We start from the raw sequence: 27,321 nt of genomic DNA on the forward strand, positions 1-27,321 counted from the left end.
TCCTGCAGCGAATAAAATGATCAAAAATGGAATACAATACTTACCCTGGGAGCTCAGAAGTGATTGATTACTCTGGAAGTTAAAAACTGGGATGACTGCATTGCCCTTTCCAATGACACTCTTAATTTCTTTCTCATTATCTAGGACTTGTAGTTTAATGAACACATCTGATTTAGAGGTTTGTACCTGCAATGTAGCAGTATGTGGTGCTGTGACTTTTACAAAATACCTAAAGAAGAAGAAAAAAATTATAGCAATATAATTAACTATACCTGATCATTCTTTTTCAGGAAAGCACCTAAATGTTGTGCTGAACTGGAAGCAAGCACTTAAAATTGAATTACAAATCAACAGTTTTCCTGGAATCTGATGGGCTAAGCTTCCTGTAGCAAAGTTTAGTGTAGTGAATCAACAAACAAAGCAAGTGCTGCTGAAAAATGGGGTGGTCTAGCTATTTCTTTTTTTTTTTTTTCATTGCCTTATCAAATGTCCAATTAGACATTTGACTGCCTACTGTACTTTTATTTGTTGACCATCATTAGCCAGATTAGGGAACTGTATCATTACAAAAGTACCTGAGGAAAAAAAAAAAATTACTTGCTTTCAAAAGGGTAGGGATACCTCCTTTGATAGCAGTAGCTGCTTGGGTGAGCTTAAAATAGACTGTGGCATTAAAAACCTGTTGAATTAGAGTGTGAGAACAAAATTCAAATAATTATGCTCTTCAAATAGTTGTTATGCTGTAACCCATTGCAGTATGTGTTATATTCTTTTTGTCCATAAATTCAAATTGTTATGATTAATTTTACCAAACAAGCAAAGAAACAACAACATACAAAAAAATCCATCACCTTGACTTCAGCATATTTGGAGCTAATATATATATATATGAATACATATATATGAATACATATATATATGTATATATATGTGTGCATATATATATTTAAGATTGGTAACATCAGAATGGGGAAAAGAATGAAAATCATCAAGAAAGAGAGTGCTTACAAAATTTTAATGCATTTATTTTGCTTCCATTACATGCTTTCTTCGTGTATATTGAAACTGATTCCTTCTCTTAAAGAGACCTCTATCCTAAGAATAATCTACTGGTTTGAAATATTGAAAAAGCTTTCAGGAATCAGGATAAAATGTTTTAAATTAACCTTCAAAATATAGACATTTAATCAGCTCTAAGCATAGGGCCTGTGGCAATGCAATGTGTAGTTCTTTTTGTAAAAACTTTAGTATAGCAATTAGTAATGGTCAGTTCTGAACTCAGAAGGGATTTTAATGAACTTTAATCAATTAAAAAAAAGAATAATAAAAACTTAATCACATGTTTGGTAAATATATTCTTCTAAAAGAATCAGCACACTAAAATAAAGCATAAATAAACTTTCCTGCCAATATTTCAAGATGGAAATTGGTCTGATATATTAGGAAAAAAAGGGTTATATTCCTGTATTAATTAAAGCTTTATCCCAAGAGCTGAAAAAAACCCCAAACTTTATGTCTCATCCCCACCTGCAAAATCTTGATTTTAATACATATTTATTTCCCCAAAGTACTATGGAATGTCAGTAATTGGCATATGGATAAGACTGAGCTTACAGAAATGCAAAATACTGAATTTTGATTTCAAAGTATAAGCGTGAAGTCTGTGTACTTCACACCTGTTCTCCACTAAGTAGTGGCAATATTTCACAAACAGCACTTTCACTAATCAAATTTTAATTTGATAGCCCATAAAATTCAGCTTTTTGCATCAATATTCTCCCCTTCTAAGAAAGAGGAAACAACACATTTTTCTGGTGGGGATGACCAATATAACCCTCAGAATTTATTCATTCTTCTCTCAATATTTACCTAAACATCAGGAACTCCTTGTTGGGTATGTAATACTCCTTGAACTGTAGAGTGGAATAGATGTTATTTACAGCCTCACGAGACAGGAAGGGAAGGGCGCTCTGGGAGCTGATGAAGCGCAGTGTCCATTTTCCAGCTGCCACAGGTTGGTCACCAGTGTGAGCTTCAGCCACAAAAGTGTATCCATCCTAACAGGGGAAAACAACTTATTTTTATCTGGCAAGAACACTACTCAAAAGGTGTTCTGTGACTACGTGCAACACACTTTTTGTCCATTACACTTATTAATGTAATAAGATGTCCTTCGTCAGTAAGAATCATGTAACTCCAGTCTATTCTAACTTATGGAGCATCTCTTATTTTAGCAATTTCTATTTGGCAAAAAGGTACACGGCAAGTTAAATCCAATTTCATCCAACTGGAAAGACAGTAGGTGTTTTTGGAGGCAGGTAGAACCAAAGTTGTGAAGTCACTTTCTCATCGTTTGATGATTTAAAATGCTCCTTCATGCTTAGGCAGTGTGAAAGTAGGGCTGGATGAGTTTGCTGCACGGAAATTTAGAGATGAGATTACTTCAGTCTTCAAATCTGAGGTTAAATTAACATTTACCCTAATTTAATAATGCCACTGCAGATACAGCATGAAATTACAAGATATTAATCTTGTTTTTATGAAGATGTTTATTTAAGAAAAAATATTTCTAGTATTAGAAAACTCAAGTAAAAAATAATAAAAAAATGCAACACACAATTGATGCAGATTTAAGTGCTCTTTATGAATCCCGAGAACAGGAATATGAGGAGCCAGGATTCAACAAAAAAATTCAAACTTTGATTAATTTGTATTTTTGAAAATGAAGGCAATATGAATGTGATTACTTGAAAGGCAGGGGCAGGAAAAAGGGATATAAGGAGGGAAATGGCCACTTGTAATGTTGCAGGGGAACTCAGAATTAAGTCCCTTCTTCAAGTCTAACAAGCCCTACTATCTCCCTATTTCAAATATTAAAATTTCATGTTCCACCTAAGAAATAGTCCAAATAAAAATTCTTTGAAAGGCTTTATTTCTTTCACTCCTCTTCTAAATTCTGTTTAAAGAAATCAGCATTCAGCAGCAAAACCAGCTTTATTGAAATAGCCTTATAATAAATAGGATTGTGATTTCAGGAACTATCCAATAATTCAGGGCTGTGGCTCCAGGAATACTGAATATTTAGAATGAAAGTAAAGTAAATTAATCATGAGTCCAATTTATGCAATTGTAGCAGTAAGGGACTTTACAACCTTTAATCACCACAAGGTAATAGTAACCACTCAGTTACCTTTCAGGAGAACTCTCCTATTTAGACATTTAGTTAAGCACAGAGACACAGGTCTCTATGTTCATATCAAGTACACCTGAAAATGGAGAAGGATTTAGCCAGAGATTCAAATGCTTTCTGACAGCACGGGATGCATGAGCAGAACAATTTCTCTTGTATACCCATCTATAAAGATAATGTTATAGTCTTAATGTTCACTAAAAATATTTGGAAAATTTCGATTTAGGACCAAAAGTCCTTCTATGACTAGTCAAGAGAAATAACTGAGCAGTGTCCTTGCTCCAATAGACTTCTATTTTCTGGACTAAATTTGGTGCTAGTGATGATTTCTTAAACTCTTATCTATGTAGGTCAGCTGAAGCTTGAATGCTTATCTCTATCCTTTTCTACAATCTGTTCAAAAGACTTGTGAATAATAAAGAGAGTAGAATTAAAAAAAAAAAACTCTCCAAGAACTAAAACAAATTTAACTGTATCCAGCAGTAGAAAAAAAACACCAAAAAAGAAGAAAATTTAATGCAAACCAAAGAAATCCAAATAATGCTAAGCAAGTAGCCAGCTTCCATCTCGGCTGTAATATTTGCAAAAAAGAAGACGGACTTTATTGCTAGTGTGCAGATTTTATCTTCATTGTCAATCATTCTGAAATGAACTTTAATGTGTTCCAGGAGCATCTCTGCAGCAGAGTAACTATCTGTTGACAGGATTCCTTTTTATCTCTGTTGTAAACTGCTGAGTCATAGCTTGGAAGCAGAACTGGTAGGTGCATTTTTTTAAAAAATTACTTTTTTATGTAATAATACTGACATTTAAGAATTCAGGAATACTGTATAATTTTTTGCTTGATGTATTACATTGTTGACTATTTTTTACAAAATACTGTCACAAAAAAAAAGGTAACAGATTAAAATAATATCATTGTATTTCTGTGTTTACTAATTGCAAAATGCCTTGTCAAAGTATCAACAACTGAAACCATAATCAACTATTTAGAAATAGGAAGAATCAGATCAGTGATGGTCTCTGTTCAAACTTGCTGATTAATAAGGGTGTGCTTTTAAGTAGAACATTATGACATAGCTAAAAATCTCCACAGAATCTGGGCACTTGCTATTATTTTTAAAATTATACTTTTTGCAACAACTTCTTGCATTTACCTTATTTTTGGGATAAACATGAGATGTCGTTTTGAAAAAGGCATTTGGCATTTCCTCCTGTGTGTCATTATCAAGAACATGAAGTCTACAGAACGGGATAGTGGTAAACACCTTCGTAAATATAAGCATGTCTTCTGGGACAATAAATACTTCTCTAAAAAAGAAATAAATTATATCAAAATTATTTTCCCAAATAAAATGATTTTTGTGCACCTCCCCACTGGCAGAGTGTGAGACACTGACAATCCCTCAGCTTGGGGTAAGCACTCAACAACCCAAACATCAGTGTGTTAGCAATATTATTATCACACTAAATCCAAATACAAAGCACTCTACCAGCTACTAGGAAGAAGATTAATAAGAAATGAAGAAAATGAACTCTGCTCCAGCCTAAGTCAGAACTAGTCCATGTCAGAGTTTAAGGAAAGCAGACAGATAAGAAGCAGGTTAGGGAAAAACCACAGAATATCAATATTATTTCCCCAAAAGAGTTGTAGAGGACTCTGTGAAATTCACCTGAAAATCAGAAACCATGCATGTGGTGCTTGATTGGCATATGTTACTGCATAGTCAGTGAAATACATCTTACACCATTCATCTTCAGAACAAGGAAACTTTTCAGCTGAATCAGGGTTTCTTTTAAACATTTCTCTGGAAAGCAAAAAAACAACATAAAGACTTCAATCTAATCAGGATGGCATATCTATATATATATACTGAATAAAGCACAGCATATATTTAGTAAAAACATTTCTTCATTCCAACAGGGTTTTGTAATTTTGACGCTAATAATGGTCTTACCATGTTTATTTTGTGAAAAAACAGTTTATAACTGCCTGAAATAAAGTGGTTTGATTCACTGCATGATTACCTTAACAGCATTACAGCGTACTCTTCAAAATTTGACTCAATCATAGTCCACAGGTTTTTCAAAGTTTCTTCAACATCAGCGTTTTCTTTAGTACCTAGAGATAATAAAAGAAGTTAGAAAATACAACATCCGATTTTGCTATTGTTCTAAATCTACACCTGCCAAACATTTTGAAAAATGCCACTTGCACAAGCAAATTGCCTTATTTATTTGGAGTTTTACAGAAGTCTCACTGAGCTGAAAACTGGTTTTCCTTTGACCAAGTATATTCCATTCATCAGCATCTTTGTACTTTTTAGGACTTGTACAATTTCAAAAATGATGTGATCAATATTTTCTCCAATTCACAGTTTTTTTCACTGTAACATGTTGTAGTGATCTGTGGCAATGTCTGTCCTCAGAGGATGAGCTCTTTAACTCCCAGCAAGTTTCATCTGCACATACCAGGGAGGGGGAGGGATGGACCTAAACTGTCTGTGCCACTAACAGGAAAACAATTCCGCAGCTCCAATTCATCCCACGGAAGTGGGAAAACACGTGACTCCCCCAACCCGGAAGTGGGAAAACACGTGACTTCCATACCCGGAAGTGGGAAAACACGTGACTTCCCCAACCCGGAAGTGAAAAAAACACGTGACTCAGGGACCCGGAAGTGGGAAACACGTGACTCCCCCAACCCGGAAGTGGGAAAACACGTGACTCCCATATTAGGAAGTGGGAAAACACGTGACTTCCCCCGACCCGGAAGTGGGAAAACACGTGACTTCCATACCCGGAAGTGGGAAAACACGTGACTCCCCCAACACGGAAGTGGGAAAACACGTGACTTCCCCAACCCGGAAGTGAAAAAACACGTGACTCAGGGACCCGGAAGTGGGAAAACACGTGACTCCCCCAACCCGGAAGTGGGAAAACACGTGACTCCCATATTAGGAAGTGGGAAAACACGTGACTTCCCCCGACCCGGAAGTGGAAAAACACGTGACTCCGGGACCCGGAAGTGGGAAAACACGTGACTCCCCCAACCCAGAAGTGGGAAAACACGTGACTCAGGGACCCGGAAGTGGGAAAACACGTGACTCCCCCAACCCGGAAGTGGGAAAACACGTGACTCCCCCAACCCGGAAGTGGGAAAACACGTGACTCCCATATTAGGAAGTGGGAAAACACGTGACTCCCCCAACCCGGAAGTGGGAAAACACGTGACTCAGGGACCCGGAAGTGGGAAAACACGTGACTCCCCCAACCCGGAAGTGGGAAAACACGTGACTCAGGGACCCGGAAGTGGGAAAACACGTGACTTCCCCAACCCGGAAGTGGGAAAACACGTGACTTCTTAAACCCGGAAGTGGGAAAACACGTGACTTCCCCAACCCGGAAGTGGGAAAACACTTGACTCAGGGACCCGGAAGTGGGAAAACAGGTGACTTCCCCCAACCCGGAAGTGGGGAAACACGTGACTCCCCCAACCCGGAAGTGGGAAAACACGTGACTCCCCCAACCCGGAAGTGGGGAAACACGTGACTCAGGGACCCGGAAGTGGGAAAACACGTGACTTCCCCAACCCGGAAGTGGGAAAACACGTGACTCCCCCAACCCGGAAGTGGGGAAACACGTGACTCCGGGACCCGGAAGTGGGAAAACACGTGACTTCCCAAACCCGGAAGTGGGAAAACACGTGACTCCGGGACCCGGAAGTGGGAAAACACGTGACTTCCATATTAGGAAGTGGGAAAACACGTGACTTCCCAAACCCGGAAGTGGGAAAACACGTGACTCCGGGACCCGGAAGTGGGAAAACACGTGACTTCCCCAACCCGGAAGTGGGAAAACACGTGACTTCCCCAACCCGGAAGTGGGAAAACACGTGACTCCGGGACCCGGAAGTGGGAAAACACGTGACTCCCCCAACCCGGAAGTGGGGAAACACGTGACTTCCCCAACCCGGAAGTGGGAAAACACGTGACTTCCCAAACCCGGAAGTGGGAAAACACGTGACTCCGGGACCCGGAAGTGGGGAAACACGTGACTTCCATACCCGGAAGTGGGAAAACACGTGACTCCGGGACCCGGAAGTGGGAAAACACGTGACTTCCCCAACCCGGAAGTGGGAAAACACGTGACTCAGGGACCCGGAAGTGGGAAAACACGTGACTCCCATATTAGGAAGTGGGAAAACACGTGACTCCCCCAACCCGGAAGTGGGAAAACACGTGACTCAGGGACCCGGAAGTGGGAAAACACGTGACTCCCCCAACCCGGAAGTGGGGAAACACGTGACTTCCATACCCGGAAGTGGGAAAACACGTGACTCAGGGACCCGGAAGTGGGAAAACACGTGACTTCCCCAACCCGGAAGTGGGAAAACACGTGACTCAGGGACCCGGAAGTGGGAAAACACGTGACTTCCATATTAGGAAGTGGGAAAACACGTGACTTCCCAAACCCGGAAGTGGGAAAACACGTGACTCCGGGACCCGGAAGTGGGAAAACACGTGACTTCCCCAACCCGGAAGTGGGAAAACACGTGACTTCCCCAACCCGGAAGTGGGAAAACACGTGACTCCGGGACCCGGAAGTGGTAAAACACGTGACTTCCATATTAGGAAGTGGGAAAACACGTGACTTCCCAAACCCGGAAGTGGGAAAACACGTGACTTCCATACCCGGAAGTGGGGAAACACGTGACTCCCCCAACCCGGAAGTGGGAAAACACGTGACTCCCATATTAGGAAGTGGGAAAACACGTGACTTCCCCCGACCCGGAAGTGGAAAAACACGTGACTCCGGGACCCGGAAGTGGGAAAACACGTGACTTCCATACCCGGAAGTGGGGAAACACGTGACTCAGGGACCCGGAAGTGGGAAAACACGTGACTCCCCCAACCCGGAAGTGGGGAAACACGTGACTCAGGGACCCGGAAGTGGGAAAACACGTGACTTCCATATTAGGAAGTGGGAAAACACGTGACTTCCCAAACCCGGAAGTGGGAAAACACGTGACTCAGGGACCCGGAAGTGGGAAAACACGTGACTTCCCCAACCCGGAAGTGGGAAAACACGTGACTTCCATACCCGGAAGTGGGGAAACACGTGACTCAGGGACCCGGAAGTGGGAAAACACGTGACTCCCCCAACCCGGAAGTGGGGAAACACGTGACTCCCCAACCCGGAAGTGGGAAAACACGTGACTCAGGGACCCGGAAGTGGGAAAACACGTGACTTCCATATTAGGAAGTGGGAAAACACGTGACTTCCCAAACCCGGAAGTGGGAAAACACGTGACTCAGGGACCCGGAAGTGGGAAAACACGTGACTTCCCCAACCCGGAAGTGGGAAAACACGTGACTCAGGGACCCGGAAGTGCGAAAACAGGTGACTTCCTCCAACCCGGAAGTGGGGAAACACGTGACTCCCCCAACCCGGAAGTGGGAAAACACGTGACTCAGGGACCCGGAAGTGGGAAAACACGTGACTCCGGGACCCGGAAGTGGGAAAACACGTGACTCCCCCAACCCGGAAGTAGGAAAACACGTGACTTCCATATTAGGAAGTGGGAAAACACGTGACTCCCCCAACCCGGAAGTGGGGAAACACGTGACTCCGGGACCCGGAAGTGGGAAAACAGGTGACTTCCCCCAACCCGGAAGTGGGGAAACACGTGACTCCCCCAACCCGGAAGTGGGGAAACACGTGACTCCGGGACCCGGAAGTGGGAAAACACGTGACTTCCCAAACCCGGAAGTGGAAAAACACGTGACTCCCCCAACCCGGAAGTGGGAAAACACGTGACTCCGGGACCCGGAAGTGGGAAAACACGTGACTCCGGGACCCGGAAGTGGGGAAACACGTGACTTCCATACCCGGAAGTGGGAAAACACGTGACTCCGGGACCCGGAAGTGGGAAAACACGTGACTTCCCCAACCCGGAAGTGGGAAAACACGTGACTCAGGGACCCGGAAGTGGGAAAACACGTGACTTCCATATTAGGAAGTGGGAAAACACGTGACTTCCATATTAGGAAGTGGGAAAACACGTGACTCCCCCAACCCGGAAGTGGGGAAACACGTGACTCAGGGACCCGGAAGTGGGAAAACACGTGACTTCCCCAACCCGGAAGTGGGAAAACACGTGACTTCCATACCCGGAAGTGGGAAACACGTGACTCCGGGACCTGGAAGTGGGAAAACACGTGACTTCCCCAACCCGGAAGTGGAAAAACACGTGACTCCGGGACCCGGAAGTGGGAAAACACGTGACTTCCCCAACCCGGAAGTGGGAAAACACGTGACTCAGGGACCCGGAAGTGGGAAAACACGTGACTTCCATATTAGGAAGTGGGAAAACACGTGACTTCCATACCCGGAAGTGGGAAAACACGTGACTCAGGGACCCGGAAGTGGGAAAACACGTGACTTCCATATTAGGAAGTGGAAAAACACGTGACTTCCATATTAGGAAGTGGGAAAACACGTGACTCCCCCAACCCGGAAGTGGGAAAACACGTGACTCCCCCAACCCGGAAGTGGGAAAACACGTGACTCAGGGACCCGGAAGTGGGAAAACACGTGACTCAGGGACCCGGAAGTGGGAAAACACGTGACTCAGGGACCCGGAAGTGGGAAAACACGTGACTTCCATATTAGGAAGTGGGAAAACACGTGACTTCCATACCCGGAAGTGGGAAAACACGTGACTCAGGGACCCGGAAGTGGGAAAACACGTGACTTCCATATTAGGAAGTGGGAAAACACGTGACTCCCCCAACCCGGAAGTGGGAAAACACGTGACTCCCCCAACCCGGAAGTGGGAAAACACGTGACTTCCATATTAGGAAGTGGGAAAACACGTGACTCCCCCAACCCGGAAGTGGGGAAACACGTGACTCAGGGACCCGGAAGTGGGAAAACACGTGACTCCGGGACTCGGAAGTGGGAAAACACGTGACTTCCCAAACCCGGAAGTGGGAAAACACGTGACTTCCCAAACCCGGAAGTGGGAAAACACGTGACTTCCCAAACCCGGAAGTGGGAAAACACGTGACTCCCCGACCCGTCTATGCAAATTTAAGGGGGTGTATCTTTCAGACACCTTTTTGTCTCCTAACCTACACTGAGTGGTTAGGTGCACTTAATAGAACTATAACTTCTATTTCCTTCATTTCAGTTAATTTTACCTAGATATTAATTAGTACTAAACTCTTTACAGTGAAGATTCAAACAACATTAAGTATGAAACATTTTTGAAAGTTATTTTTAAGTGACACACCTGGTTCTCTGCTCTTCAGTATTTTCCTAATGTAGGTCCCTCTCCAGATGGCTTGAATTTTGAGAGCTGCTTCTTCTTCTTCAGGTGTGGGAGTTTGATTCTCCCAATTACTAAGGGATTTCTCCTCAGTGCTCTCTGGAGAAATGGAAGGATGAGTAACATCACCAAAGCTGGGTGTACTGTGGCTGCCTGGAATGAATTTAAAAAGAAAAAAATAAACAACAAAAAACCAAACACAAAACAGCAAGAGAGTGATTTCAAGCATTTTATGATGAAAATATCATTCTTGAAAATTTGTTTTATCATAAGTTGGAGAAAATATACTGTATAATTACATAAAGTCAAAATGTCAGCTACTTTGCTAATTACAGACATTAAATATTTTAATTTTTCTCTTCATGGAGAGCTATTGCAGGACATTTTTTAAAATCATGTCTCCTACTGTAATTTCAAAATGTTCTTCCAAACATGAAGCAAGAGGATTTGATACACCAAAGCCTGACTCTGTATGCAGCTTAAAAGAGCTTCACGAGATTTTAAGTACTTCTGTCTCTCAATCTGATAATCTTGTTAAGTAATAATTTCAACACCAATGTTATTCAAAACATTTTGTTTAGCCTTGACAAAGGAGCCACGGAATAAGGGTAAGATCTATGATAAAGGGAGAATTCATTTATCTGACTGATTTTTATATTTCCAAGGAGTTTCGAAGTGGAACAGACATTAGTGGGTTGTGACAGGTTAGCAATTAGCTCTTTGAAGGAATTCTTGCCTAGAAATGAGCATCCTGGGAGCCAGCAGCACCACGACTTAGGGAAGGCTGTGGGGAGCAAAAGCCCAAGGGGCCAGTGACGGGGGGGAGTTTGGAACTGCACACATACGGGACAAAAGGAGCAAGACAGTGTGATAGGAAGTAAACTGCTGCAAAATGAAGTACCAACAAATGAAAAGGAGAAGAGGAATCTGCTTGAAAAATGTAGACAACACTGAAGGCAAACAAACTATCTTAAGATACTGCTTTTATCAGTCACATCACACATTTTAATCCAATCATTTTACTCAATATTGTTAAATCTGGCTGTGTTCTCAAACCATAATTTCTCATCAGTATTTCATTTCCAAACCCTAGAAAGCCTCTTTAATACTTGGGGACTGAAAGATTACACAGACCCACTTCAATGGAAACCAGATTAGAACCCAACAATATGAATGGCACAACTGCTTTTATAAAACAGAAGTGTGGGGTTTGCCCACACATGTGAGGGCCAGCCTAGCAGAGATGTGACTAATAAAAACGAGCAAGAGGCTGATTGTAGGTGCCTAAAAAAATCAAAAGGTTTTTAATAATGATGGAAAATAATACAAAAACAAAATAACAAAGCTGAGCACAGCGCAGAGACAAACTCCTTGCTGCTACAGCACCTCTAAATGTGAGAAGCTAAAGAGAAAAGCATGGAGTTCCTTCGTTCTCTCTTCAGTACCTGATGGCTTAGGGTGGGCTTATGGCCCTTGGCCCAATGAGAAAAACAACAGCCTTTGAGTAACATTTCCAGGGTCCAATTTACATTTCTGGGCTGGCTCTGAGCCAATTGCAAAGAGAAATCCACACAAGTTTCTAGCTAACTTCTTAACATGTGAAAAGGTAAAGTGAGACCCTTTCCCTATAAGGGAACACCTGGTAAAGGTACAGGGATTGCATTACTACACAAAAGCATATAATAAATCACAGAATAATACAGACTCGAGCGGACCACTGAAGGTCATGTGGTCCAATTCCAAATCCAAAGCTGGAGAAATTTAGAACAGGTTGCTCCTGTCCAGTCCATTTTTTAATACTCCATAACCATAGAGATGCCATAATTTAAGTGGGCATTCTTTTCCATTTTTTCACTAGCCTCATGGTGAAAAACGTTTTCCTAACATCCAGCAGGAATTTAACATGTTCTAAGATGTGTCTCGTCTGTGCGCCTCTGGAAAGGTTAGGCTCTCCCATTCATTCACTACTGAAACACGTTTCAAACTGAATTTGTTCAATCTAAAAACTTGTCTTTTTTACCATTAAATAACCCAGTGGAAAGATGACTTCAGACCCCACTAATCATTGTCTTCATGGAAGGGAAATAGACTTCAAATTCCAGCTCATGCTTTGGCTCAGAAGAATGAATGCAGTGGCAGAGCCTACATTCCTCATATAAGGCAAAATAATGTGTTATAAAGTAACAGTTGTGTATATATGAACACACATAGACACAGATTGACCTAAGCTGGGAAGAATATCCTAACATAGAGCAGGAATCAATAACATAGAAAAGTAAATACAAAAAAGTATTGGTGAGATGTTGCCCTGTGAACCAGCTGAAAATTTCATCCACTGAAGATGTCAAGTGGACTCCAGAACTAGAAATAAATATCGATACCTCTAGAAATAAAACATTTAAGTTGTGAGGATAAAGAATATATGGATATATAGTAAGTAACTTAAATGTTGAACTGCTCCTGAAAACACAAATATAAAAAAAATTGCATGGACTGTCACACAGAAATCAATTCTATTTATAGAAATTATCAAAAGTTACTGCAGATCAGGCCAAAACCCAAAAATTATGAGCATATACTCCTAAAGTATATATTCCTAAGGAGGTTCAAATTTTTTATTTGTCATAACAACAAAAATATTTTTCCTTGCAACATTTAAGGTAAAATAATGAAGTCTAAATTAAATATTCTGATCTTTCAAGGCTTTTTTTTTTATTTAACATTTATTAATATTTTTTCTTATAAGAAGAGAAATGTATATGGTGAAATGCTTTGAATCAATCAATCTTGAACTAGTGAATGCTTTAAATCCATCAATATTGAACTAATGGATGTTTCAAATTTGACATTGTGATTGAAAACAGATTTGTCAAAAGTCTCTGACAAGCCTGAGCTGTGAATCAGAAGACACCATACTAATAATAAAACTGAAGCTTTCAAAGCAGCCTAGCAATATACTCTTCACCATAAAATCTCTGCAGTTTTCCTGGAGGCAATGTAGCAATAATTTTTTTGAAAAGGAAGTCTTTTGCATGTACTCAAGAGGCACTTTACATATTCAACCAAATGTCAAACTTTCCCTCACCCCTTACTGGAACTCAAGTTCAAATCCAAAGTGCTAGAAGAAACAAATTTTCAGAATTCTTTTTTCAGCCACACAAGATAACATAACTGTATAATTAGTCATCTTAACCTATGTTTCTGGAGGAGAGAAAAGCCTATCCTGAAAAAGAACTGAGCAGCACTTCCTAAATACAGTTTTACAGTTGAGATAAGCATATAGAGAACAGCTCAACTTCTAGATAAAATTTTAGACCAGAAGGTTTTAAGAGAACTGTACACAAAGGGCATTCCATTTCCAACTTCAAATTTGGAATCTATCCATGGGAAAGAAATGTAGCCCTTTTAACGTGCCTAAATGACTGTTAAGAGTTTGGGACTCTTGAAAATAAGTGCCACAGACCTTCACTGGCTCCGCTGGCCCACTACTGGGCTCAGTGAAACCAGGTCAAGGTAAACAAAGAACACAACAGAGAGCAAGAAGGCAGTGTTGAACTGCCAAGACATGGCACGGCTTCTGCCTGTTTCTTGTGGCTCTTCTGCTAATTGCTCCATGGGGATGGATGATACTTGGCAGTTAAATAAATATGACTAGATCATTTTCAGGATGGCTTCTCAGAAACCTTAGCAGGCACGATCACTAACTCCAGTAAATCATTATATCCTTGCCCATGGTAGATTTTGAGATTAATTCAGCACAGAGTGCAAAATAAATATGCCAATGTAGAATGGAGGTGCTGTTTCACAAAAAGCTCAGATTTGACCTGATATACTTGCAGACACAGATGATGAAAATATTTCATTCATCTGAAAGTGTATGGTCATCTACACTGACGTCTCTTAGGTTCCAAGGAGTTCCAACCTCATCATGTCTTGAGCAACTAACCTGACAATGCAGTAGTGCTAATGTGGGGCACAGCAATCAGCTGAGGCCAATCCTTCTAGGACTTTCTACACTGCAGTTTTCAACTGGTTTTTCCTGCTATCTACCTCTTTTTCCTTGACATTTCACTTGGTTTATGCTTTATTTCTTTAGGGTTCTGGATGGAACCTGAACAAAAGCATGTGTTTACTCCAAAGCAACCTTTATTAAACAGGGCAAAACATTAATAAAGGTCAAAAAATGTCAATAAAACCAAAGGCAAACAATTACCTTTCCAGTCCAATAGGGATCTCTTGTAATTTAATTCTAGAAAAGCAAATAATTTAAAAGGATACATAGGGCACTGGAGGAAAAAAAAAAAAACTGAGGCAGAACTTTCTTTCTCCATATATTTATTCCACTTTTTTGATTCACTGCCCAACTCTTAAAAAATATTCTGTCACTGTGGATCTCATACTTTAGTAATTTATAAAAGATCTTTGCTACAACCTGTCAACTGCGCTAATTATTCAAATCTATTTAAAAAATGTCTTCTAATGCTGACAAGTGTTTAAGGCTTTTTTTAGGATACAGAAATCAATAGCACAGTCATCTTTAAACAAATGTGACAGGTGTTGTTTACTTCAAGTGGTGTGATAAATGCCAATATGCTGACCCTTGTAACATACTCTTGTCATGGGATGAAATTCTCTGAAAAATACATGATGTCTCACAGAAGAATAACCTTCTAAGAGAGGAGATTTAGAGTAAAGTTCCCAGTAAAGAGAGGTGTGCTTATAAATGCTTTCTTAAAAGGACAAATGTATTACAACATCGTGTCAGTAAACATATTTGTGTACATTTTAGTTTTAGCTTTTTTATATTATTTTTCCAGAATAAACTGACTAATCAAAATGAAGTTGGTATCATTTTGTTTGACCAAGTAGAACTTACTTTATTCTGTAAGCTCACAATAGTCAAATGAAAAGCTAAGTCCCCATAAAAAGTCTTCAAGTGGTGATCATGTCTCTTCCCACCAATCAGATAAATTATTTTTCTGTTGTGATATGAAACCATATACAGAAGTCTTTTATTATTAAATTCAATCCTAACATTAATAGATTAAAAAGTTACAGAGACTGAAAAATAAGTCCTAAAATGGAAAAAAGCCATATATTTGGTTGCCAGGCAAACTTAATTCTAACCGCGTAAAACTCCAGCCTGCATAAAAAATAAAGCAAAGAAACAGTGGGAAGAGAATTATTCCTGCTCATTATAAAGATCTTTGCCTTCCAACGGCTTTTCTCAGAGTATGTTCAGGTACACAGCACAGCCTGACCACAGGCTGGAGGTGCTGTAGCCAGTTCCACACTACATGGGTATCACTAGCCAGCCAATTAGTCAGGCCACACAATAATTTCCAAAACAGCCAGCTTAAAGAACAAAACCCTCTCAACCCATCACTAAGAAATAGCTGAACTTTCAATGAGGTACTAACTTCAGTTTTCCTTCACTCTCATTTTATGAACAATATATGCATTTAAGGTCTTCTCAGTTGATACTTTGAGCAAAAGTCACAAGGTACAGTACATCAGGTAAAACAATGCAGATGTTTGAAAATGTTTGTCAATATTGATGAATGTAAATTGTCAAAGAAGACAAAGGGCAGTTTTATAAATTAACAAAGGGTAAACAGACTTTCTGGAACAAAAAAAAAAAGATCATTTCTGTTCTGAGATGAGCCTCAGATGTGCTGTCAACAGTTAAAGTCTTAGGCTTAAAAACTAACTGTGCCTACATAGGCAAGAATAAAGAAGAACAGAGAAGAGTTGGCTTCCCTGAAAATCAGAATGGGCAGATATATTTGAATTGATGAGCAATATCAATACATTACCTGAAAACAAAGTGTCATCCCCAGAAATATCAATGTCTTTAAAATCCAAAGTGAAGGATCTGAAGGCAAATTTATATCTGCAAAGCTCCTTCTTGTCTGATACATATTTGATCAAATACCAAAATGCATCATTGAAAACCTAAAATCAGAAAAAAGAAAAGCATTCTAAGAACCATTCATTTATAAAGACTGATTTATACTTCACATTATTGTTTCAAAAACTGTTTCCCTCTTCTCTTACCGTGTATAAATGAAGTCTTTAACTTCCTCTAACAAATAACTGTAGCTGAAAATTAATCCCAGCTGTAGGACTACAATGCTTCAAGATAACAATAAAGAGAAAACCTGCTTCATGTCTGGCTTGTAAAAACAAGAAAATAGGACTTATTCTACAGTGTGTTTATCACCCAGAAACATCCTAGTAGTTTATGTGTAGGGGGTTGATGGCCTCATACCAGAGAACAGAAGAACATATTAGAATTGGCATCACGACAATGGGAGTTCTAAACTCGAGGTATCAGAACAGAGACTGATAACTGAATGGGAATGGTTTTGACATCAGAAGGTGCCACAGCATGGGAAGATTTGGCTCTATTTTTATGCTTTGACATATTGATGCTTTTTAAAGAGCAGAAATCCAGTCTTTTCCTCCCCCACTCCTAGAGTAGATGGGAATTTTAGAGTGTGTTTTACAGAACTTGTTTCATAATCTGAGTTGGAGAACATAGTAACAACTGACTGGAAAAGACAAGATTTTTCTCTTTCATTGCCCTCAGTTTCAGATTCTTCTGCTTTCTGGAACATTTAATATATTTTAATATTAATAAATATGTCCTTTATTTTTAAATTTGTAAAACTAGGGAAGAAAAAATATAGTAGATTCTTTCTTGTATTCAGAACTTTCTTGTGTTTGTATTAAAGACAAGTAATTTCCATATTTTCATCCTTGAATCACTGTCAGCTCAATGCCTTTCATTTTTCTCATTTCTGTCTTTTTATCCTTTTTCAGCTATACATTGGTCTTTGCAGAGGGGGAGAAATTAAGAGATGTGTGTTTATGACTACTGAATTTTTCTCGAGGTCCAAAGTTTTGCACATATTTCACATGTATTTAAAATCTGTATATTCCATTCCTAAATTCAAACCGATTTTTTTTTCCTGGTAACCTGGCATGTAAATTACCTCTTTCATGAGTGGTGCACCTGGAATCATTCATTATTAATTTTGGTATTTTGCTGAATTTGAGCCCGGTGTCAAGCCCACATATAAAAGTGCTAGCTTAGATGTTCTAGTTTTTAATATCAGTGATGATAAAAACAAACTCTTTCTTCTATTCAATCTTCTAAACTACAGTCTAAACTGTGTGAGTTTTCTAGTACTTTGATGAAAATAAATGGATCTGGAATATATAAAAATACTGACTTTAGAAAAATCAAGGCATAGCAATATGATCAACATATGCATACACATTAATATTAGTGTATCTTCTATATAAATTTTTATTGCAATCTTTTTATAATATTGGAAAGCTATAGCATAGAGATCTACATAAAAGTGTAATGTTTTCATAATATATATTTAACTTATCAGACAGAGCAGAAAAGTTAAATAAGAATGCTTTAGTCTCAAGAAAGAAAGAAAACCAGCTTGAAATACTGTGAATGAAAGAACTCATTTCTGCCTTCCGAAATACAAGCTGCAATAATATTCTCCTGTTCCATGAATATTAGGCACACCATTAGACTTTTCTGTATTTCAGGTAGTATCTTCCAAATTCAAAATGAAGTTGCAATATAAAAACAGCTCATGCTTTCTGCCCCTAAGTATGCTAAACTGGATTGACAAAACCAGACTCAATTTAGAATGTGCTACTCTGTGCACACTGAAATTTTTCTTCTTAAAAGAAGATAATTATCATACAGTTACAAGTTCTGTCATTTGGACTTACGCCTTATAATGAATGCCACATTCAGAGCATACAAATGGTCCTTGTTAAGTGCACAGGCATTGTTTGGAAGAGGATAATAACAATGTTAAGCAGTTACCCACCTTCTGTAGCTTTTATATATATATATGCTCATTAAAACTGTTTAGCTCACCTTGATGTTTTCTTTAGCTATTTTAGTATTGTGGATGCCAGGAGGACAATGAGCTACTTCCAATTCCTTCAAGGCTTTAGGAAGCTCATCCTTATTGCTGAAATTATTTATCACATTTCCAACAGCTTTCAGGATAGTTGTAGCTTGTTCTATAAATCGAGAGCTCTCCTAGGGAAAGAGAATAAACCAACCATTGCTAGAAAGATTGCTTTGAGATTTTCTTTGGCTTTCTTTTTGGGCCATGACAGAATACAAGCTTTTTTTCTGTGATTAAATACAAAACTTTCTGAATTCATGCAGTTGTTCCTAATATTATAAACTGTAAAATCAACTATGTCTCTGATATTCAAAAGCATATCAAATTCTCCCAACTAATTTTAGTCAGTGAAATAAATAACTGGCACTATAAGAAATACCTATTCATTTTTTTATTTCTCCTATATCATTAGTCCTAGGAAATTTAATCCAAAATAAGATCCACACAGAGACTCTCTACTGCAGTGATTATAAGACAGTCAGCTGAAGTGCTCAGCATCTTCTGTTACGGATGGACTAATTAGTATTAGTATCCTGCTGAAAACAATGATCAAATACATGCTGCCTAAAGCCTCAATAATTTTCATCAGTATTTCTGTGCAAGAATGTGGATGCTTTACTGCAAATGACAGCCTGCAGAGAAGTTGCTTCAAAAAGAAATGCAGGGAAAACCCAAGAATAAAATTCTACTTTATTTTCTTGATGAGAAATAGCTTTTCCTCCAAAAATTGAAGGCAAAGGGAGAGTACAGCCACATATATTTTTAATGACCCAATTTGTTATATTTCAACTTCTTTACCACAATAAATGTGATAAATTTGCACAAGCTGTTTTATAGCTCTATTATTAGGACCCAGAATCTACACTGCTGTGTAAATTTGCTGTTACATTCACCTTCTAAAATGCTTTTACACAAATGTTCTCTAGAAAATATATTCCCTTCCATCAGGGACTTCAGAAGTAATTGGGCCTACTGCTTGCTAAAGAAACCTTGAAAATATGGATGACAGTGGTGTCTGTCTGGATTACGAACAATGAACAACAAAAGCTCTAGTAATTTCTCCCCTGGGCCTCTTATCTCAGCTATGAAAAGTTGTTTGATTAAATAGCTCTTTTCACATAAAAAGTTGCTCTGGGACCCAGTGAGTAATATGTGACCTCATGAGACCAAACATACTTCACTGATGTGAGATTTTATTTAAATAGGCAGGTAATTTTTAATATTAATTAATATTTATACAAGTATTTTATGACATGCCTCAAAGAGTGAGTTATATGCTACCCTGACATAAGTATTTCAACAAGAGCATTTTTCACATTTTATGCTGCACTTCTATGTAAACCACAATAGCACCCAATTCTAACTTACATATTTATCTAAGATAATTTTTGTGATACGCATCCAGTACCTGTTATGCTGTGAAACACATTCTTAAAAATTTAATATTAAAATTAATACTATACCATTTATATAATAACTCTAAATGGAAATCCAATACTACTTCACTTTAATTGGTAGTCAGAAGAACTGTTATCACAATGTTTGAATAGTCATTATGCACACCTTCTGAAGAGATGGCATCACAGCAGCCTCTTCTCCAAAGACACAGGGCACCATGCTACACAGATGGATGTGGTGCCCCATGGGACAAGTTACTGTGAAGAGCAGGATGTGTCGCCTAAAATCAAGAAAAAACAAACATTCTTTTTCTTTTTTTTTTCTTTTTTTTTTTTTTTAATTGCAGCAATTCTTAAGCTTTTTCTTTCTTTACTACATTTGGTAGTATCATTGTCAGAATTGTGTTTAGATGAAGAAACTTATCCAGGCCACAGCTTCAAAGTGCTAACCAGAGATCCAGCAGAGTAAGAAAGGAGAGTTAATGCCCTCCAGACACCGGTAGTTTTTTAATTTTTTTTTTTTTTTCAACTGAAATTTAAATGCCCCTTGGCCACTAAAAGACCGTGGGAAGAGAATGCTTTCCATGCTTACCAAGTGACTTCTCTTTTGGAATGAAATGAGGAAGGAGTCAATAAGCCCATTTGTCTCCCACACCTGTTGTAAATGAAATCTGATTAAAAGCCTCCTGTCTCTAACTGGAATAAAGAGAATCAAAGGTGGGAAACTTATAAATTTTGGATGATGGTATCTCTGTTAGCTTTGAAATTTATAGGTGCAAAAAAGATACATATTTTTGGCCCCCCTATAGTATAGGGAGAAGCAACTTTTAGAAACTACGCTAAGAAAATACACGTGAATGCAGAACTACATGTAAATGTAGTCCATAAACATAATAATAATTAATCTAGTTTTAGTCTGAATCAAAACAAATAAAGAGCATTATTAAAGACCTTTGATTTCATTTCAGTATGCTAGTGTTGGGGCATTTTCTTTCTATGCCTATTTATTTGATATCTTACTTAAGTTTTTTAAAAATACATTTTGTTTCATCTCTTTGAGATTAAACTGATGATTTTCTCTCTTTGGGAAAGTAGAAGGCCTCAGTGAATAACTCAGGAATATTATGCTTATGACAAGACATGAAGCTGTCATTTTCCAGGTTTCCCTCGGAGGGTTTTCAGAAAATAACTTATCAAGGGCTCTTGCTTTTTATTTATTTCTTTATTTAAACTATCAGCTAATATCCCATGCTGAATATTTAGAGTTACATGCAAAGAGAAAAAAATCATCGTAAGCAGTATGTGAATGGATGTGCAAGACTTTATGGTTTATCTTAGAATTTCTCCTGTCATGTTTCTTAAATCCTTTTTCAAGAAAAGCATTGAAACCTCCTGTGGAATCATCATGCTTTTACAGTTCCACTAAAATGCTAATTACATTTTTCTTACTACTCCAGGGAACATTTCAAACCATTCTAGTTAGAAACACTTTTAAGTAGGAATTTAAATCTAGTGTGATTTTTCTTGTTAAATGCTCCTAAGTAAGAGTAAAGAACTCAGAATCTTTATAAAAGTTTTGGTAAACTCACAGTAATTTGCCAGTCTTACCAAATCATAGCAATCAACCAGTCTGCTACCCCAAAAACTTATGTTTTAGGAAAAACTCTTACTGGGTTACTGTGTAAACAATCATTTCAAGCCGTAACTCAAGAATCAGGACAGAAATGAAGCCTCATACATACCCAAGAGGAATATTTACCACAGTAGCTTTGGTTGCAGATGTACTCATCTTTAACACAAGTTCTCCAGGGGTCACAGATTGCCAAGAGAAATATTCAACCTTCAGCATACCCATTGAATCTTCTTTTTTAGTACCTAAGTTAAGAAAACAAAACAAAATACAACTGACATAATATGGGGAGGGTGAATAACCATAACATTCAGACACACCTATGCAAAAATCTGTAGCTACTTCACAGTCATTACAGTTTTAATTTAGGTTTTGCTAACACAGAATAAAAACCAGTCACTAAAAATGCATTGGTGGTACAAAATAGGGCTTATTTGTACTATTTGATAGAAAATACTGGTTATGAAATGTGTTACTAAGAAACATTTATCAGATATCTTCCAAGTCACTTAAGGCTACTCAAACAAATCCTTTCTGGCCACATACAAAGGAAGTAAATAGCAGTAAAAATATATTTATTTACAGTTACAGCTTATAGTTTCATTATTTTAACAGAATGGTCAGTTTGGTTTTTTTAAGCTTTCTTTTGGTTTTCTCTACTCCACTCCAGATGCATTGAATTACATCCACGTCAAGTGTTTAAATATCTGATTAACCTAAGCCAACTACCATAAAATGCCTTAACTCTCCTGAGTTCCATTCTATGTTTTTCATGAGATGTAAGGGATTAATATTGTCCTGGATTTGTGAGATAAGAATGTATTCTATTTGCCATCTGTTGGAGGTGGGGGGCAGTTATCTTATCTCTTCCAAGAACAATGTCTCCCTCCGGGGAGATGTCTCCTGCTAATGGACCATTAAGTGACTCACTGCATGACTGATAAGGTACATCATCCCATTGTGAGATGCTCCACCCAGAAGGAGGAACCAAGCATTCCTACCTGCATAAAATAAGCTTGGTCTAAGCCATCGGCCCAGTTTTTCTTCACTGGATTCCCAGAGGAGCAGCCATCTTCGCTGGATTCCCAGAGAAGCAGCTTCTTCCCTGCTGGATTCCCAGAGGAGGACCAGGCCCATCTACTCTATCACCAGACCTTCACAGAGAACTATACCCTTCTACAGGATCTCTGCTTCAGCAGCATTTCATCTGCCACTGCAGGAGGCACAGCCACCATCCAACTGGACTTTCACCAACACCCTGACTCCTCAGGGTGTCAGGTTTTCTGACTGTATCAGTAGTTTTGTTTGTACTAATTACATTTGTTGTTCTTTTTTTCTATTTTAGTTTTTTTCTAGTAAATAACTATTATTCCCATTCCCATACCTTTGCCTGAGAGCTTTTCTTTTTCTTTTATTTTGAAATTGTGGTAATTCGGAGGGAGGGAGGGGGTTTACCTTTCCCACTTCACAGGAGGCTTTTGCCTTCCTTTACAGACTCCCGTCTTTTCAAACTAAGACAGATCTTGGCGCCCAACGTGGGGCTCGAGGGCATTGAAAGGAAAAAGGGAATAATAGTTCTTAAGTAATCTAATTGTGTGTACTGATATAGAAACATCTTTGAGTGTCACCATGTGGTCTAGCTTACCTTGGTTTGGGTGGCACGTGATCGTGGCTGTATTTCTCCCATTTGCAGGCCCTTATCTAGATATGGGTCCTATAACTAAGGCTACTGTGGCTGTTATCCAGTTTGGCTTATGGGTTAATAAGGTGAGGAATTCATGGATCTTTAACTTCCTCTGGAAGGCAGGTACATGGATTCAGAGCTATCATACACTAACTGTGTGTTTTTGGGGTTACCTTAATAATGGTACCTATTGTGAAGAAATGACACCAGGGGAGATTTTCTCCCAACCTTTTAACCATCTTTTTGGGTCTGCTCCACCAGTTTTTGAAGGGTTAAGATCCACTCTGAATGCTAATGATGTCATACAATGGGTGGTGTTGTTGATATGCCTGTTATATTTAGCACTCAGAGATAAGGGAAGATTAACATGGAGAACTACCCTGACACCTGCCCCAGAGACTAGAGATGCTGCTGTTCCAGAGCCTGACCCTGCCCCACAGTCTGTCTCAGAAATGAACCACCCAGATTGGGTGGGGGTTCTGGTTAAGGAGATACGTGAGATGAGTCAGATGCTGAAGGAGTGCATTTCCCCAGCTATTGAGAAACCCTCACTTTGCCTTCAAGAGGGACAGCCAAATAGTACAGCAGTGGAACCCACAGGTGTTACAACTGTCCAGGGTCCAGCCGAACCACAAAGGCAGTCACAGCCAGCAGCAGTTGCCCCGGTAGAAACAAGGAGGTCTAAGATGAAAGCTGAGCACCCAGATAAGGATAGGAATGGAGGAACCTCACAACCCACAGGGGAGCCAGAGGTTGCAATCATCACCGAGTCCCTGAGGTACGAAAGTCTCCGTAACCTGCACAAAGACATTGTGCGACGGGGACGTGAGGCTTATACTACCTGGTTACTCCGGGTCTGGGATCTTATGGGTACAGGCGTGCAGCTGGATGGTGGTGAGGCAAGGAACTTGGGACCCTTGACCCAGGACTCAGGTATGAATCAGATTTTTGTAAGGGAGCCAGGGTCTCTTTCTCTCTGGGAGCGGCTTTTAATGAGTGTCAGAGAGAGGTTTGTCCACAGGGAAAGAATGCAGGAGCACCACCATAGGATGCGCTGGAAGACCCTTGAGGAAGGGATCCAACAGCTGAGGGAAGTAGCAATATTGGAGGTACTCTTCGGGAGGGATGGACAGCATGACAATGACCCCGACAAAGTCAGGTGCACAGGGCAAATGCTGTGGAGCCTAGCAAACCTTGGGCCATCTCAATACACCACTTTTATTGCAACAATTGATGCAGATACTAACCGAGAGACCGTGGGTTCTGTTGCCAACAAGCTGAGGAATTATGAGAGCATGATCAATGGCCCAATGCAGGCTCATATCTCAGCTGTGATTAAGGAGTTCAAAGAGGAGATGAGGGAGATGAGGGAGGAGATGAAGAAAGTTAATGCAGCCCCTGTGCGAGTTACAGGCCCCAAATTCAGTGCCCAACATTCCCCAGCTAGAGACAGAGGGTACACCCCAAGGGCCAATTTGTGGTTCTTCCTGCGTGACCATGGGGAAGACATGGGTAGGTGGGATGGGAAACCCACTTCTGTCCTGGCAGCACGGGTGCGTCAGCTCAAAGAGGGAAACTCTAACCGAGGAACTTCCACCAAGGTGAAGGTAGCCTCGACCTCCCATGACCGAGCTGCCGGGTATGATGTGTCAGATCCCCTTGAAGGAACCTCTAGTATGTACGCCCAGGAAGGGAATAATAACCAGTGTTAGAGGTGCCCTGTCTCTAGCCAGGGAGAGGCACGGGAAAACCGGATCTTCTGGACAGTGTGGATCCGATGGCCTGGCACATCAGAGCCACAAAAATATGATGCTTTAGTTGATACTGGTGCGCAGTGTACTTTAATACCATCGGGACAGGTGGGGGCAGAGGCTGTTTCCATTGCTGGTGTGACAGGGGGATCTCAGCAACTGACCCTGGTGGAGGCCGAGGTGAGCCTGACCGGGAAGGAGTGGAAGAAACATTCTATTGTGACCGGCCCAGACGCTCCATGTATTCTAGGCATAGACTTTCTCCGGAACGGCTATTACAAAGACCCAAAGGGACTCAGGTGGGCTTTTGGAATAGCTGCTGTAGAGGCAGAGAACATTAAGCAGTTGAACACCTTGCCTGGATTATCAGAGAACCCGTCTGCAGTAGGACTCCTGAGGGTGGAAGAGCAACGTGTGCCAATTGCGACCTCGACAGTGCAGCGCCGGCAATATCGGACAGATCGAGATGCTGTGATCCCCATCCACCGGATGATTCGTGAGCTGGAGAGCCAAGGGGTGGTCAGCAAAACTCACTCACCCTTCAACAGCCCCATCTGGCCTGTGCGCAAATCCGACAGAGAATGGAGATTGACTGTGGACTACCGTGGCTTGAATGAAGTGACTCCACCGCTGAGCGCTGCCGTGCCGGACATGCTGGAACTCCAGTACGAGCTGGAGTCCAAAGCAGCAAAGTGGTATGCCACTATTGACATTGCTAACGCGTTTTTCTCCATTCCTCTGGCAGCAGAATGCAGGCCTCAGTTTGCTTTCACGTGGAGAGGTGTGCAGTACACCTGGAACCGACTGCCCCAGGGGTGGAAACACAGCCCCACCATCTGCCATGGACTGATCCAGACTGCACTGGAAAAGGGTGAGGCTCCAGAACACCTGCAATACATCGATGACATCATTGTGTGGGGGAGCACAGTGGCAGAGGTGTTTGAGAAAGGAGAAAAAATCATCCAGATTCTCCTGAAAGCCGGTTTCGCCATTAAGAAGAGCAAAGTCAAAGGACCTGCCCGAGAGATCCAGTTCCTTGGAGTGAAATGGCAAGATGGACGCCGCCAGATTCCCACTGAGGTCATCAACAAGATCACGGCGATGTCTCCACCGACCAGCAAAAAGGAAACACAAGCTTTCCTGGGTGCCATAGGATTTTGGAGAATGCACATTCCCGAGTATAGCCAGATTGTGAGCCCTCTCTACCTGGTTACCCGCAAGAAGAACGATTTCCACTGGGGCCCTGAACAGCAGCAAGCCTTCACCCAGATCAAGCAGGAGATTGCTCATGCGGTAGCCCTTGGCCCAGTCAGGACGGGACCAGAGGTGAAGAACGTGCTCTACTCTGCAGCCGGGAACAATGGCTTGTCCTGGAGCCTTTGGCAGAAGGTGCCTGGTGAGACTCGAGGCCGACCCTTGGGATTCTGGAGCCAAGGTTACAGAGGGTCCGAAGCCAACTACACCCCAACAGAGAAAGAAATCTTGGCTGCCTATGAAGGAGTTCAAGCCGCCTCGGAGGTGATTGGCACGGAAGCACAACTCCTCCTGGCACCCCGACTCCTGGTGCTGGGCTGGATGTTCAAAGGAAAGGTTCCCACTACCCACCATGCCACTGATGCTACATGGAGCAAATGGATTGCCCTTATCACCCAGCGTGCCCGTATTGGAAATCCGAATTGCCCTGGGATTTTGGAGATAATTACGAACTGGCCGGAAGGTGAAAACTTCGGTCTCACTGATGATGAGGAACAGGAACAAGTGACAAGGGCTGAAGAAGCGCCACCATATAACCAACTACCAGCAGAGGAAACATGCTACGCTCTTTTCACTGACGGTTCTTGTCGCATCGTAGGGATAAACCGAAAGTGGAAAGCAGCCGTATGGAGCCCCACACGACAGGTTGCACAGGCTACCGAAGGAGAAGGTGGATCGAGCCAACTCGCTGAGCTCAAGGCTGTTCAGCTGGCCCTGGACATTGCTGAAAGGGAGAAGTGGCCAAGGCTCTACCTTTACACCGATTCGTGGATGGTAGCCAATGCTCTGTGGGGGTGGCTGGGAAGGTGGAGAAAGGCCAACTGGCAGCGCAGAGGAAAACCCATCTGGGCTGCTGATATATGGAAAGACATTGCCTCTCGGGTGGAGAAACTAACAGTGAAAGTCCGTCATGTAGATGCCCATGTCCCCAAAAGTCGGGCTAATGAGGAGCACCGAAACAACGAGCAAGTAGATCAGGCAGCAAGAATAGAGGTGTCAAAGATAGACCTAGATTGGCACCATAAGGGGGAGTTGTTCCTGGCTCGATGGGCCCATGATGCGTCAGGTCATCAGGGCAGAGATGCCACCTACAAGTGGGCACGAGACCGAGGGGTGGACCTAACCATGGA

General features: G+C 40.9%; 1 protein-coding gene across 1 annotated transcript in view; it reads right to left on the reverse strand.

Annotated features, from left to right (window-relative positions):
- Positions 1 to 27,321, reverse strand: part of ADGB (androglobin) — a gene marked incomplete at both ends in the record, with an annotated part of 104,859 nt that overhangs the window by 17,223 nt on the left and 60,315 nt on the right. Inside the window, 11 exon segments of the mRNA XM_083857627.1 lie at positions 45 to 229; positions 1,870 to 2,057; positions 4,348 to 4,501; positions 4,864 to 4,998; positions 5,219 to 5,312; positions 5,663 to 5,759; positions 10,441 to 10,727; positions 16,235 to 16,478; positions 18,439 to 18,606; positions 20,039 to 20,153; positions 21,615 to 21,747. Coding sequence (XP_083713753.1) covers positions 45 to 229; positions 1,870 to 2,057; positions 4,348 to 4,501; positions 4,864 to 4,998; positions 5,219 to 5,312; positions 5,663 to 5,759; positions 10,441 to 10,727; positions 16,235 to 16,478; positions 18,439 to 18,606; positions 20,039 to 20,153; positions 21,615 to 21,747 — 1,800 coding nt within the window.

The sequence above is a fragment of the Zosterops lateralis genome (genome assembly GCF_965231275.1).
Source record: "Zosterops lateralis genome assembly, chromosome: 3".
Taxonomy (NCBI): Eukaryota; Metazoa; Chordata; class Aves; order Passeriformes; family Zosteropidae; genus Zosterops; species Zosterops lateralis.